The sequence below is a fragment of the Panthera tigris genome, chromosome X (assembly GCF_018350195.1).
Source record: "Panthera tigris isolate Pti1 chromosome X, P.tigris_Pti1_mat1.1, whole genome shotgun sequence".
Taxonomy (NCBI): Eukaryota; Metazoa; Chordata; class Mammalia; order Carnivora; family Felidae; genus Panthera; species Panthera tigris.
Window position 1 is genome coordinate 40,615,994 of NC_056677.1, and position 15,939 is coordinate 40,631,932.

At 42.6% G+C, this 15,939-nt stretch overlaps 1 protein-coding gene and 1 non-coding gene across 2 annotated transcripts in view; both read left to right on the forward strand.

The window, feature by feature from the left end:
* Positions 1-6,981, forward strand: part of RP2 (RP2 activator of ARL3 GTPase) — a 48,453-nt gene extending 41,472 nt beyond the window's left edge. Inside the window, exons 4-5 of the mRNA XM_042974184.1 lie at positions 2,998-3,083; positions 5,268-6,981. Coding sequence (XP_042830118.1) covers positions 2,998-3,083; positions 5,268-5,351 — 170 coding nt within the window. The 3' untranslated portion in view covers positions 5,352-6,981. The remainder of the gene's footprint in view (positions 1-2,997; positions 3,084-5,267) is intronic.
* Positions 6,982-7,481: 500 nt separating this feature from the next.
* Positions 7,482-7,585, forward strand: LOC122235630. The gene has a single exon (XR_006213670.1). It is a non-coding gene; the product is annotated as a small nucleolar RNA U13 (small nucleolar RNA).
* The last annotated feature ends 8,354 nt before the right edge of the window (positions 7,586-15,939 follow it).

The following is a 15,939-nucleotide window of genomic DNA, read 5'->3' on the forward strand; positions in this document are numbered from 1 at the left end:
GGGTTTGAGCCCCCCATTGGGCTCGCTGCTATCAGCTTGAGACTGTCAGCGTAGAGCCCACTTTGGATCCTTTGTCCTCCTCTCTCTGCCCCTCTCCTGCTTGTGCACTCGCTCGCTCTCTCTCTCTCAAAAAATAAATAAAACTTAAAAAAAAAAAAACATTGACCTGCACACTTTAAATGCATGGACTTTTAAAAAAATAAAGAATATCAACCAAGTTGGGGCGCCTGGCTGGCTCAGTCGGTAGAGCACGTGACTCTTTATCTCAGGGTCCTGACTGAGTTCAAGCCCCACATTCAGTGTAGAGCTTACTTTAAAAAAAAAAATCAACCAAGTTACATGCCTGGGTAATTCCAGCAAAACTGTGTTCCTGAATTCTAGATTATGTTCTCTTTACAGAATACAGGAACTTTCAGTAATAAATGTCTGACTTTAAAGAATGTATCTACTGTATTTTCTTGTAGTGATCCTGAATAAAAGCATAATCTGTTCTACCTTAACTCAAACTTTCCACTCTCTGAAAAACTGAAAACCCTACTTTTATCATCAGCTTTTTCTTTGTTGCATGCCTTTGACTTGTGGGGGGAAAAAAAAAAACCTGGTAAGTTGTCCTGTAGTATGCATGGGTTTGTTTCATTTGTTCCTCTCGAGTTCTTATAGATCAGAAGTCAGAGAAAAGCCTTCTTAAACTCAGGTTTAGTTCCATTTTTGGCAAGACTATTTCACAGATGGTACTATTTCCTGTAGCATTCAATGAGAAGGCATATCATGTCTGGTTGTTGAACTTGTAGCTGATCGATCAATAGGTTCAGGTGGTGATGGCCTTAGCTTGTCATCATAGAGTTTCCTGTCCGTTTTCCCTGTGGGATGCTAAAACCACTGATGATTATCACCTGGATCCAGTTTTTATTAGGAGTTATGAAATGATCATTTTCTTTTAAAAAAAATTTTTTTAATGTTTGTTTATTTTTGAGAGAGAGAGAGAGAGACAGAGTGTGGGTGGGGGAGGGGCAGAGAGAGAGGGAGACACCGAATCGGAAGCAGGCTCCCGGTTCTGAGCGGTCATCACAGAGCTCGACGCGGGGCTCGAACTCATGAACTGTGAGATCATGACCTGAGCTGAAGTCAGGCGCTCAACCAACTGAGCCCCCCAGGCACCCCCAAAATGATCATTTTCTAACCATGTCACTTCCTCTGCATATATTAATGGATGTTAGCAGACCTTCTCGTACGCCGTAGCTGTTTGGTTAACTTGAAATACACTTCGTATCAGAAAAGCAGAATAAAGGGAAAATAATTAAGCATCCACTTTCAGAGCAGTGAATTGGTGCCCTAGCAAGCTACCGTGACGTCCAGTGAAGTTTCTCTCTTTTCTCAATATCATTTTGAGCTCCTGTTTCTATATTCAGTATGTTTTAATACAAATTGCAGTCGTTATTCCTTCTGTGACAGTGTCCCATCTTTGGCAACTGGGAGCCCCTTCAGGCTGGCTCCGGTGTCCTTTTGGTACAACCGTATTGACCTTTGATAGTCTCCTTGCTTTTCGGTTCAACAAGATATTCCAGGTTAATCGTCTCCATTTCTTGCCCCTGACAGAGAACCATGCATTTTTCTGAGCAGACGTTCCCCACTTAACCTTCTTTTCTGTATGTAGCACCTATCTTGATCTATACACTGTGATGCCGAAAAACCCATACTTTGTCCTCTGTATCTAATCGTGCGGTTTACATTTAGACGTTGTGCCGTTTCTGTGTCCGTTGTTTGTATTCAGTCACAAGCCAGGGCGCTGTGATCTTTCTCCTTGTTCCTGTGTCTTGTCTTATGGCACATGCCTACATTCAGCTCAGTATTTCATGGCTTAGTACTTCATTGGTCTCCTTTGCCCCATATTTGTTTAATGGGTGTATGTCCTTTTTTTAAGAAACTTTCAATTTTCTGGAGGTTAGGACATATACAGTACTTAGGAGGTGAAAAGCCACTCTACCAGGGAACATAGTGATAAGTGAATAAATACGAATTGAATCAGAGGACACATTTTGCTTGGCTAACTCATGGCCACCTTGGCCAATAATTTGATACCAGCAGTTCCAGTGCTACATTTAAATCCAAGCCAAACTGAATCATAAATCTTGACGCTAGAACTTAAAGTGCAGGTGATTTCAAAGTATTCAAATGAACGCAAGGGCAAGGAGGCACAACTGCTCTATTCACGGAATGAAAACTGGGAGTCTTTGGTTCTAGAAAAGCACTTTCAGGTGGTCATTCCTTTTGGTGCCTGGCCTCAATTCCTACTTGGCCTAGAGTCATTTATTGGTGGCCCACGACGTGGCCGGTAAGTAGGAGCGTTGGAAGCCAGGCCGGCTGCCTGGCAAAGCCGACTTGTGGGGACTTGGATTGCTTTTGATCATATTTGTCATCAACCCTTTTGTGTGCTGCTAAAAGAGTGGGCTTTTTTTGTGGTTTTCATAGAAGAATGAAAACCAGAAAAGCCAGACTACCTACAGCACTTAAAAATGTGACCCTGGTCCTGTACGAGCACTGAAGCTACCCATCGTGTGATGAGACCCTGTCAGTCTGCCTTATGATTACAGTTGGAAGTAGTAGCTGAAGTGATATGGCCCATCTGTCTACTTCCTTCTTCCTCTTCTCTTACTCCCAAGGAAGAGGCTGGGGAGTCTTCAGAATATAAAGAAGAAAAAGATTCATTTTAGGGGTGCCCGGGTGGCTCAGTCGGTTAAGCATCTGACTCTTGGTTTCGGCTCAGGTCATGATCTCACATGTTTGTGAGATTGAGCCCCACCTCGGGCTCCCGCTGAGCACTGAGCGTAGAGTCTGCTTGGGATTCTCTCTCTCCCTCTTTGTCTGCCCCTCCCGTTTGCAGGTGTGTGTGTGTGTGTGTGTGTGCGCGTGCGTTCTCTCTCCCTCAAATAAATAAACTTAAAAAAATAAATAGATTTGTATTCCTGTTCAGACAACACGTCTTGGGTTTTCTTCTAGGTCCTGTTATTGCCTTGGAGTTCAGTGGAGATGGTGCTGTAGAAGGGTGTCACCTTATTGTCAACGAGATATTCAACGGGACCAAGGTACAAGATTTTATTGACTGTTTCTTTTTTTTTTTTACCTTTATTTATTTTTGAGAGAGAGACAGAGTGTGAGCAGGGGAGGAGCAGAGACAGAGAGGGAGACACAGAATCCGAAGGAAGTTCCAGGCCCCAAGCTGTCAGCACAGAGCCCGACATGGGGCTCAAACTCAAAAACCGCGAGATCATGACCTGAGCCGAAGTCGGACGCTCAACCGACTGAGCCACCCAGGCGCCCCTTTATTGACTGTTTCTATTTCAGTCACACCTTTCATTTCACTTCCTTTTCCTCATGGTCAAATAGTGCTTTTTTTTTTTTTTTAATGCCTGTTGTTGCTTGGAATTAAAAAAAAAAACAAAAACGGCAGATCATGATTTTTTAGACTCTGTGGTGAATAATTGGGAGCCAAGCTTTGGCTGTTCCTTGCCAAATTAAAATTGTAATAGCTTAAAAGTTTACAAAATAAGAATCTACTAATTTCAAGACCTTCAATAATACATGAGTTTCTAATGTAAAAAAATCTCATTAAATGTCTAAGTCCTTCCTTTTTGGAAAACTCATGATATGCTGAAAAATGTTCCGTTTCTAAGATTATATATACTTTGGACAGATGAGCCTGTTGCTTACTGTTCATTTTGATTTGCTTCAGTAATTCTCCATCAAACATTGAATCTCAGCTATATCTAGAAATCATTACGGGTAGGTAGTTTCTAGATATGTTGATGAGGTTGCTGCAGCTAAGGATTTCAGACTTAGTAACTTAATAGAACTCAAAGACCAAACATATAAGAATATTAAATGAGTGCTGATATAATTATTTTTTAAGAAATATCTGAGGTGAAATTTTTGGCTTTGTTGTCTGATTTGGCTTATAGTTTCTTTTTTAAAAAAAATTTTTAGCAGTTTTTTTTTAACATTTATTTATTATTGAGAGACAGTGTGAGCAGGGGAGGGACAGAGAGAGAGGGAGACACAGAATCCGAAGCAGGCTCCAGGCTCTGAGCTGTCAGCACAGAGCCCAACACGGGGCTCAAACTCACAAACTGTGAGATCGTGACCTGAGCCGAAGTCGGATGCTTGACCGACTGAGCCACCCAGGCGCCCCCATGGCATATAGTTTCTTGAACTTGCATAATTTAACGAACATTGTCTTTTGTCTCATTTTATCACCACGACAGTCCAAAGGGGAAGGGTAGATGTAATTAGGTTGAATAGAAGAAAATGGAGAAAATGGTTATATGATTTGGAGGTTTTAGATCTGAATGAGTCAGAGATAATCTAATCCAACGTTCCCATTTTACAGGTGTAGAACATGAGCGCAGAGAGGTTTATTGAATTGTCAGCCTCATACAGCTAGTCTATGAGGAAGCTAGACTAGAACCCAGGTCTCCTCTAATTCCTGGCTGACATTTGTAAAAACGAGTTTTGAAGGGTTCTACTGAGTACTGCTCTACTGATGTTTAAAAAATATGTTATTCAAAATTAGTAATATATTTTTAGCAGCTTTCAGAAAGATAATCTCAAGTTTTGCTCTTTAGCGTGTTGAATTTGTTCTCAGGAAAGAGAAGAAACTAAGAGTTCTTTAAATAGGGGCGCCTGGGCGGCTCAGTTGGTTGACCGACCAGCTCTCGATTTCAGCTCAGATCATGGTCTCACGGTTCGTGGGGTCAAGCCCTGCATCGGGCTCTGTGCTGACAGCATGGAGCCTGCTCGGGACTCTCTCCCTCTATCTCTCTGCCCCTCCCTTGGTCATGCACATGAGGATGTGTGCACGCACACCGTCTCTCTCTCTCTCTCTCTTTCTCGATGCTCCTCCCCCGCTCCCGCTCTTTCAAAATAAATGAACATTTTTTAAAAAAAGTTCTTTAAGCCTCTTTAGTCAGTGGCTTTCATAACATTGACTGTTGGATATTTACAAAACAGTAACATCCCAAGTGTGATAAAGTACAACTGAAGTATTATGAAAGCAAAGACCTTAATTATACCGTAAAATGCTTTTAAAAGAGTTCAGTGTGCATTATAGCTACTGAAACTATGTTCTATGGATTCTACAGAATACTGGTTAAATATTATAGATGATGTACTTGAATTTCTTTTAATCGCAAGCTTGTTCTGCAGATGACGTGGGCTTTGGAATTTGGTGATTACTGGTATTTATTTTTTTGCTTCTTTTGTATTTAAAATAGATGTTTGTATCCGAAAGCAAGGAGACAGCGTCTGGAGATGTAGACAGCTTCTACAACTTTGCTGACATACAAATGGGAATATGAAGTGCAACATGGAACCAAGGACTTGATATTAAGCCCTTTTTAAATTGTGTGTTAGCGGTTTTTACTAATGTTAAAACTGTCAAAGCGTATTTTTAAATAAACTGTTGAATACTGCATTATTTACTTCAGGTTCGAAAACAGTTCGTTTTGGGGGCGCCTGGCTGGCTCAGTCGGTAGAGCATGGGGGTCTTGATCTCAGGGTCATGAGTTCAAACCCCGCACTGGGCGTGGAGCCTACTAAAAATAACAGAACAACAACAACAAGTTCATTTTAAGTTAAGTAGTTTTCATCAGCTTAAAAACTACTTGGCCCACTTCAGTAAGCTTGCAGTTTTGTTTCTCTGCTGAGGATACTGTCATTAGGACATAGAAGTGGCTAGCAGTTCATCATTTTAATCCTAATTAGATATTCTTTCAAATCCCTAAGAATTTAAACTTTCCTCAGTGCTCCATACTATCGTTTGAGAATACATTCCATTGCCTCTTCTTTAATTTAGAGAGATTTGTTACTAACTGATCGATTAGAATGAACCTCTGCACATTTGTTTTCACATATTCATATTCGGTTAAATAATTGCTTCCTAGTTGCATAATACGGCAAATGAGATTCTGTACGCGGAATTGAGATAATGCTTTGTAAATTGAATTTTTTTTAACAAATAGGTATTTGATGACCAGCTTTGCAATTAACTCTACTAACTGATGTCGGTATAGCTGTTGAAAGACTACTTCGTGAGTAGTATGATTATCTGAATAAATTCCACGCCGTGTGGTTTTTTTACTACAACTGCTAGATACCCTCTTCTGCTTCTTGGCGAGAAAAGGTATATGCAGCAGTAAAAGCATAGGAGCCCCGTCACCGGCAGTTTTCAGAAAGGTGAAATCACCTGCTTGTGTGGGTTATCAGAAGGATGAGAACGAAACCTTGTGACATTTAGGTACGAAATGCTTGGTCACGATGAAAAGCTATGCAGGTTATTAAAAAACTAGATCAATTTGATGGCCAGTAGATACACCGCTCACCAAGTTCTGTTCACGTATGATGAAATTCCTTCGACTGCTTTAAAGCATTATTTTCCAAATCAACCTGACCGTAATAATTTCCCAGGAGGTAGGGGAGAGCTACGGGTTTAAAAACCCACGTTCCTGGGCCCAGTCCTCAGATACACCGATTCAGTCTCCGGGGGAAACCTGGCGGTGAGGAGTTTGCCGTAATCTGAAGTGATCAGTTCACGTGAAGTGAACTTCAGAAGTGAAGTGAAGTGAACTTCAGAAGTGAAGGGGCTGAGCCTGCCATGCACACCACATTTATTTAGCAGCTAATAGGAAATTAGCTTTCATAGCTCTATTTTTAAAAGGAACCTTAAATTTAAATCTATTTTGGTAAACCAAGACTGAACATAGCCACTTATTAAAAATCCCTCTTATGATTGTTACTAAAAATGTACTTTCGTGTGTTAACTGCTTTTGGATACTTGCAGATTAATTTGTAACTACTACATTGAACTGTGTGTGGATGTTCAGAAATAACGCAAAGACTTTTCACTTTAATAATATTGAGGAGCGCCTGGGTGGCTCAGTCAGTTGAGCGACCGACTTCGGCTCGGGTCACGATCTCCCGGTTTGTGAGTTCGAGCCCCGCGTTGGGCTCTGTGCTGACGGCTAGGAGTCTGGAGCCTGCTTCGGATTCTGTGTCTCCCTCGCTCTCTGCCCCTCCCCCACTCATGCTCTGTCTCTCTCTGTCTCAGAAATAACTAAACATTAACAAATTTTTTTTAATTAATAATATTGACCACCTCCCCTATGTCTGGCCTCGTGGTAGCCATAGCATTGTGTCATTTTGGTCTTTTGTAAGAGCATTCTATACTACCTACTCAACGTCTCCTTAAATCAGAATGATTTCATAAGATGCAAATAAGAATTGGTGACAGGTTTAACATCATTTCGCTCATAATTCACAAATAAGCTTTGCAATTAGTGGTCAGAGGGCATTAACTTTTCCCATAGTTAGGCTAAATTAATCGTATTCCTTCTGATCAGTAATTAAATGGCGATCGTTATTCAACCCCATTATTCACACTTTAAAATTATTGCAGTACTTTTTGTTTTTCAAAAATATAATCCAGAAAGATTCTTTTGTAGTCCATAAGCGTGATGATTAGGTATTCATGCCGCTGTGTGACATGTGCCTCCCTCCAGTCCTGCTATGACCTCGGCACATTACCCATGTGATGTGAAAAAAAAATCACACAATGTTACACAAAGCTGTAAGCTGATTTCTTTATTTTATCTATGGCATTTTGGCAAAAAAAAAAAAAACCCTCAGGAATATAACATGTAAGGGAGATGTGAATTTTAAAATATCCACTAAATTTAGGATCTATTAACCAAAGCCTAAAATTTTATATTCTTCAGTTGGATGAGAGCTTTTACCTAAATAAGCTTCATTTGTCTTTAAGGACAGTCATTTGACTTCTGAATGTTTGAAAAGGTTTTTAAAAATAAGTCGTGCTGTGGTTGTTCTTTCTATAATTCTAAACTCTGATAATAATTATCCTACATTTAATTTGTGAATAGGTTTTGAATTCATGAACATTTATTAGCAATGAAAAATTAGTAATTTTATTAAGTTATACATGTTTAAACGTTACATTAGCTCATTTCTCTTGTGTTATCAGTACTGCTGTTTTGGCTTCTGTATATTTCTGCCTAGCTTTTGTATGTAATTTATGCCTAGTGTTTATAAAATGTGATTTGTAATAAATGTTGTTAAAATGAAAATGGCTGGGGTGCCTGGCTGGCTCAGTCGGTAGAGTGTGCGACTCTTGATCTCAGGGTCGTGAGTACAAGCCCCACGTTGGGCGGGTAGCGTTTACTTTTTTTAAAAATTATAAAATGAAAATGCCTTAACACTAATTTTTCAAGTGCACTTCTAAAACATACATTTACTTGTATGTGTGCCAAGATGTGACCATGGCACATATTTTTTAGTGATAAAGGTGAAATAGACTAGTCTAATCTCCGTCTCATGCTAATGAGAAACAAGCTGTGTGCTCTGTGTGTGTGTGTGTGTGTGTGTGTGTGTGTACACACAAAGCACTCTAGAGAAATGCAAAGGAAGCAGAAAACTTGTTTTAATCTCAGGAATTCCCAATATAATGTTTCCTTTGTTAAAAGATACATTTTCTTATGATTCAATATCTACTAAGATTAGGCATTTCTCTCATATTTAAGAAAATAATGAATTGTTTGTGATATAATTTCTTTCAGGTTTATACAAATGGACCTTATTTTTAAATTACTACCAGATTGGGGTGCCTGGGTGGTTCAGTCGGTTAAGCATCCGACTTCGGCTCAGGTCATGACCTCATGGCTCATGAGTTCGAGCCCCGCGTCAGGCTCTGTGCTGATGCCTCGGAGCCTGGAGCCTGTTTCGGATTCTGTGTCTCCTTCTCTCTCTGCCCCTCCCCTACTCATGCTCTGTCTCTCTCTGTCTCTCAAAAATAAATAAACATTAAAAAAAATTACTACCAGATTTACTAGCTTTTGTACTCAACCTCTCCCCCCTCCCCCTGCCCCCGAGCCCATAAAGTACTGAAACTGTAGATTGGTTAGTTTTTAAAATAACATTTTTTTCTATGTATGAAGCTTCTCCATGTACATTTAAAACATGGCCGGGGGGGGGGTGGGGGAGACAGAAATGTACAAGACAATAGAAAAATTCCTTCCTGTTTATTGGATAATTCTCGCTGCGTGGAGTTTAAATCTTATTTTTCTCATTTAAAAGGGACATATTTAGGGGCGCCTGAGTGGCTCAGTTGGTTAAGCGTCTGACTTCAGCTCGGGTCATGATGGCACTGTTGGTGAGTTCAAGCCCCACATCAGGCTCTGTGCTGACAGCTCAGAGGCTGGAGCCTGCTTCGGATTCTGTGTGTGTGTGTCTCTCTCTCTGCCCCTCCCCCACTCATGCTCTATCTCTCTCTCTCAAAAGTAAGCATTAAAAAATTTTTTTTTTAAAAAAGGGACATATTTAACTGTTCCCTATAGGAAGAAACGATACTGTCATTAGGGTATGATTACTCCTTCAAAATCCATTCTAGAAACTAATTTATCCTTTAAAAGCATAACACTAAAAAATTTGAATTTTAGTAATGAAAACCTTTTTGTTCTAAAAATGGAGTCATTCACTGTTGACTTGGGTTTTCTTCTCTGGTAGATCGTGTTGGAGGGGTTGGCAATCAGTCTTACACAGTAAGCCTTTAAACTATGTACTTCTCTCTTGACATTTTGGCTTTTAGTGGCAAACTCCAGCAAGATGATCAGAAAAGCAATCTCTTCCTTTTCTAGTGTTTGGGGGCTTTCCTGGTGAGGGCAGGTGCTCACGTGTAAGTAGGTGGCGAGGGGAGCAGGAGCACAGGTCGACGAAGTCCCAGCCTTGGCACTTGGGTTCTGATCCCCCCGCCCCCGCCCAGTGGGGTCCTGCCTTCCCCACTGTAGTTTAATGTGGTGCACTTGTAATCATACTACTGAGAGGTAGCCGGCAAGTGGTATGACAAGTAATTAAATGATGTTCATAAAGTGTACCTGGGAAAGAAGACCTACTTTATGAATGGTAAGTATTCATAAAGCGAGAATGGTGTTCTTTTCAAGTAGTTCAGCTGGGTAGCCATACACCCACCTACAAATGAGCGACTGAATAGGAGAAAATGTGTATAAGAGGCTGTTAAGTCTTAAGTGCTGTTTTGTTTTTTCCTTTGCTTTTTTCTCTGTAATTTGTAATTTTTTTTTTAATTTTTGAGAGAGAGAGAGCATGAGCTGGGAAGGGTCAGAGAGAGAGGGAGACACTGGATCTGAAGCAGGCTCCAGGCTCCGAGCTGTCAGCACAGAGCCTGACATGGGGCTCGAACCCACCGACCACGAGATCATGACCTGAGCTGAAGTCTGACACCCAACTGACTGAGCCACCCAGGCCCCCCTCTTTTTTTTTTTTTTTAACATTTATTTATTGTTGAGAGAGAGAGACAGAGTTCGAGCAGGGGAGGGGCAGAGAGAGAGGGAGACACAGAATCCAAATCAGGCTCCAGGCTCTGAGCTGTCAGCACAGAGCCCGATGTGCCAGGCTCGAAACCACAAACCGCGAGATCATGATCCAGAGTTGGATGCGCAACAGACTGAGCCACCCAGGCAACCCCTAAGTGCTGTTTTCTTATGGTTGACCTACTTACATTTGTCAAATGTAGGTCAATTTGTCAGGCTCATTAATAAAACCTTTTGGGGCGCCTGGGTGACTCAGTTAAGCAGCCAACTCTTGATTTTGGCTCAGGTCATGATCTCACGGTTGCGAGATCGAGCCCCGTGTCGGGCTCCTCACTGACAGCGTGGAGCCTTTTCAGTATTCTCTCTCCCTCTCTCTCTACCCCTCCCCTGCTCATGCTCTCTCTCAAGATAAATAACCAAAAAAAAAAAAAAAAGCCACACAAAAAACAAAAAACCTTTTATAGGTGTCCCTATGTATGTACACCTAACCCCAGCTGGTCCGCCCGCCTGAGACCCCCTGAACACCAACCCTAGTCCCCTTCACAGCCCTCGTTCCACTCCATCGAGATGAAAGAAACCATCAAGAACCAGGAGAAACTCGCCTAACTCCAGGCACAGTGCGCATTGGTGGGAAAGCAACCTCTCGCCCAAAGAAGATGGTTCATACAACAGCTACAACAGGGCCACCTGGGTGGCTCAGTCAGTTAAGCGTCTGACTCTAGATTTCCTGATCTCGCAGTGGTGACATCGAACCCAGCCTCGGGCTCCACGCTGATCACGGAGCCTGCCTGAGATTCTCTGTTTCTCCTTCTGCCCCTCCCCCTGCTCTCTAAAATAAATAAACAGGGCCACCTGGGTGGCTCAGTCGGTTAAGCGTCCGACTTCGGCTCAGGCCATGATCTCACGGTTCATGGGTTCAAGCCCCCGCGTCAGGCTCTGTGCTGACAGCTCAGAGCCTGGAGCTTCCTTCGGATTCTATGTCTCCCTCTCTCTCTGCTCCATCCATCCCCACTCATGCTCTGTCTCTCGAAAATAAATAAACATTAAAAAAAATTAAAATAAAAAGAACAGCTAAAAGCAGATGATAAAAAAAAAAAAAACCTTCAGCTCTCCTTAAAGGAGTCAGGGGTAAACAATACCATATTGAAGAGGTGAATATATTCACAAGCCAAGTTAAAGGTAAAGATTCCCCAAGATCAAGTTGTGGGGAATTGTGATGAGGCTTCTGAGAACGAAGCACCCTGAATGGAGTCAACTGCTGAAGAAGATACGACTTGAGCAAGTTACTGGGAGTTGCTATTTTCTATGATGGCTGCTTATTAACATTTTGTTCATAGATGTGATCAACCCTGTATCTCTCCTATTTTTAAGCCCAAGCCCCTTGAACACTTCCGCTCTTTTCAGTCTGGGCTTGTACTGCATTCATTCTTTGCTGCTAGTTAAGCTGAATAAACCTGGAAATAAAGTTTGAAACAGGGTTAATAAAGCCCCTTGCCTTGGGGCCCCCCGGGTGGCTCAGTTGGTTAGGCGCCGACTCTTGCTTTCGGCTCAGATTGTGATCTCATGGTTCGAGGGTTCGGGCCCTGCATCAGGCTCTGTGCCGTCAGCACAGAGCCTGCTTGGGATTCTGTCTCTCTCTCAAAAATAAACATTAAAAAAAGAATATTTTAAAAATAATAAAGTTTTTGCCTTTATTAAATAAATAAGTAAATAATCAAACCTTTTATACTATTTCACCCTAACTTCCAAACAGATCCTGTGTTGGGCGATTTTAAAGTTTATCTCATTAGAGTCATCTGGTTTTAGTCCTTTGAAGGATCTGGACATTTTCAGTCCCTTATCTTGCAGATGAGAAAGTCGAGGGTCAGAAAGTACAATCACTGGGGGCGCCTGGGTGGCTCAGTCGGTTGAGCGTCTGACTTCAGCTCAGGTCATGATCTCACGGTTTGTGAGTTCAAGCCCCGCGTCTGGCTCTGTGCTGACAGCTCGAAGCCTGGAGCCTGCTTCGGATTCTGGGTCTCCCTCTCTCTCTTTCTCTGCCCCTCCCCTGCTTGCACTCTGTCTCTCAACAAAAACTCAACAAAAACTAAATGCTAAAAAATATTTAGAAAGTTTAATCACTGGGGCACCTGGGTGGCTCAGTGGTTGAGCCCGCTACTCTCGATCTCAGCTCAGGTCATGATCTCTGGGTTCGTGGGTTCCAGCCACGCATCGGGCTCTGTGTTGACAGCACGGAGCCTGCTTGGGATTCTGTACCTCCTTCTCTCTGCCCCTCCCCTGCTGTGCTCTCTCTCTCTCTCAAAATAAACTAAAAAAAAATTAAAAAAAAAAAGTTTAATCGCTGAGCTACAGCGACTAAATCCCTCGACTTTCCCCACAGATCACCGGGAAAACGAGTCTCAACTCACCTGTCTTCTATATGATGCCTCTTTGAACTCTCATTTCCTCCTCAGTGCTCACGCAGTACTCTAAATAGATTTCCGAGTACCTGTAACACTTTATTCTATTTCCTTACCCACTTTTCCCTCGCATTCAAAGTGCGATCTGTGGACCAGCCTCACCTGCATCGCCTAGCGCTGGTCAGAATCTCAGGCCCCGCTGCAGATCCGTCGAATAAGTTTCTACGATTTAACAATGTTCCGGGGATTCATACGCACATTCAGGTTTGAGAAGCTCTGTCCTAGACCACTAGTTCGTCAAGCACTGGAATCAAGGCTTAGAAATCTTTGCGTTCCTAGAGAGCAGCGTAGGGGCCAGTAATATGATCTATAATTCAATAAATGTTTTTAATTGAATGACACAATCCAGTGGTTTGCTCTCCTCTCCTCGATTGCTTTTGGAACAAACACCATTTTTTTCTATATCTACACCCCCCCCTCCCCACCGCCGCTCTGTGTTATAATAGTAAACCCCGGTGTCTGCCCACTTCAGGCTCCACGGAAGCTTCGAGAGCTTCAGGGGAATTTGCTGGAAACAGAGATAAGAGCGCATCAGTTTCTGACTGAAAATTTCTTCTGCTGTGTATTCATATTCCAATTTGTTTTATTCAATTAGGAAATAAGTTGCAAAAAAAAAAAAGCCTAAGTAGTGATTTGTAGATGTTGGGGCTGAGTTGAGAAAAAAAAAAAAAAAGCTGCTTGCTTTGGGTTTATGGAGGAAAGCTAGTCAGTCTCAGATCTGTTACCCTCCCTCTTTATTTCTTGACATCTTCCCACTTCTTGTGTTCAGGGATGAGCTTGTGGCCACCATCAATAAAACACGGGCAGGACTGTCCAGGGAAGTGTTCAGTGTTGCTATAAATCTGGGGGTGGGGGGGCGCGAAATATGGCGGTGAAAACGACTTTTACTTCTTTCCTGGAACAAAGGCTTATAGATGTAAAATTTGAAAGAAAAGTAAAACCCTAAGCGCCCACGCTTTATTTACTTTAAGTGGTTTTTCTTTCTGTTTCCTCAGTAGAAAATAATGATGTCTTCATATGAGACTTCGCTGTCATTTCCTAGGGAGAAAGTGTTTCTTTGCATTTAGTCGGTGTAGACCAGGATTCAGATGGCATATGATCACTCCCTTCCTGTTACTGTTGTCAAGGTGATAAAAGAGAAAACAGAACGCGTGCATAAATGCGAGGCTCAGGTTGGAAAAGTCAGAGGTTTTGTAGCTTGAACCAGGGCTCAGCTTGAGATGAAAAAAAAAAAAATGCGCTGACCGCCTTTATACATCTTTGCTCAAGTGTATTTTATTCTAAATCTTTTGGTGTGGACATGTAAAGCGAAATAAATGATTGAAGGCTATATGGCAATGGGGCAGCATTTTTGAGGCATATACGGCATTCCTCATAGTGAATCTGACAGGACTACGTATAGGTGCTGTCCTGATTATTGTTATAATGAACGTTAAATACAGGTGACCCTTCAACAACATGGCTTTGCACTGTGCAGATCCACTCCTCCGCAGATTTTTTTTTTTTTTGATAAATACAGTACGGTACTGTACATGTATTTTCTCTCCCTTAAAATGTTCTTTTCTCTAGCTTCCTTTGTTGTAAGAATATAGTATATAATACACAGAACATACAAAATGTGCTGATCGGCTATTTGTTACCACAGTAAGGCTTCCGGTCAACAGGAAAGCTATTGGCAGTTAAGGTTGGGGCGGGGGGAGTCAAAAGTTATACTGGATGGGGGGGCCGGCACCCTTGACCCCTACATTGTTCAAGGGTCAGCTGTATAAGGAAAATTGTAAACTGTGGGATATATAGTAAATAGATGCTCAGAATGTTCTAGTGCCCTTCCTTCACCCTTATAAAACTCATTTCTAGGAGTGAATTTTTAAAAATTGTGGTAAAAAGGGGCATTTTTATGGGATAATGTTGCATTCCCCCTGCCCTCTCCCCCACCTCAATTGTACGTGAGGAGGTACCTCCCACCTTATTTGAAGGGGCAGAAATATTTCTTTTTAATTTTTAATGTTTATTTATATTTGAGAGAGAGAGAGACAGAGAGAAGGAGTGATAAGGGGAGTGGCAGACAGAGAGGGAGACGCAGAATCCGAAGCAGGCTCCAAGGCTATGAGCTGTCAGCACAGAGCCCGGTGCGGGGCTCGAACCCACAAGCCGTGAGATCATGACCTGAGCCGAAGTCGGAGGCTTAACCGACTGACCCATCCAGGCGCCCCTACAAATCTCTATTTTTATGATCGAGGACACTGAAGCTTACGGAGGTTAGCTAAGTTGACTGTGGTCAAACAGGTGCTAGGAGCATAGTCTAGACAAGGCCAGAGAGAGCAGATTAACTCCAAAATCCATGCTCTTAACCATCGCACGGTACCGCTCAGCAACGATAACAATAGTAAAAATAATTGCAGCTGTTTATTGAGCACTTGCTATGACGGCCGGGCACTGTGTTCAGGACTTTGCATACTTTAAGCCGCTTGGCCTTCACATCAAATATACGAAGGCTGTGTTGTGGGTCCCGTTTTGCCAAAGAGATGAAAAGTTAGGCCTAGCACCTCATTCGTTTAGGGTCGCCCGTTTGAGATTGGTAAGTGGGGGTACCCTAAAGGACGAGATCAATACGGTTCAGGATGTGTTTGGCCAGGGTACGGCAGAACCTGAATCCGGCCCCGATGCCCCGCTTCCAGGGGGTCTCCCGAGGGAAATCTATGCTCAGAGGATAAAACAAACCATAGCATCCCTTTATTATTAGCTGGGGCCTTGGCCCCAAACTCCAGTGTATCCCACCATAAGCAGTGAGGCCATGAGCCACCACTGCAACTTCCTATGCCCGATAGGCCTGAGGCCTCCAAAGTCCACATTCTACGCTTGGTTCTCCCTCCACTGAGGTGACAAGGCCCTGGCTAGGGGGGTTAGGGGAAAGAAAGACCGTTTGTCTTGACGCCTGGGAGCCTCTGCCCCCAGAACAGAGCTGCTGCCAAGGAAGGGCGAGTGAAATGGCCCTTCCAGACAGAAGATGGAGACAAACCTATACGAACCACTTAGCTCTTTGCTCCTCTGTAAGTGCCCCCCGCTGTGGCTGTGGTTCAACCCAGTGTTCT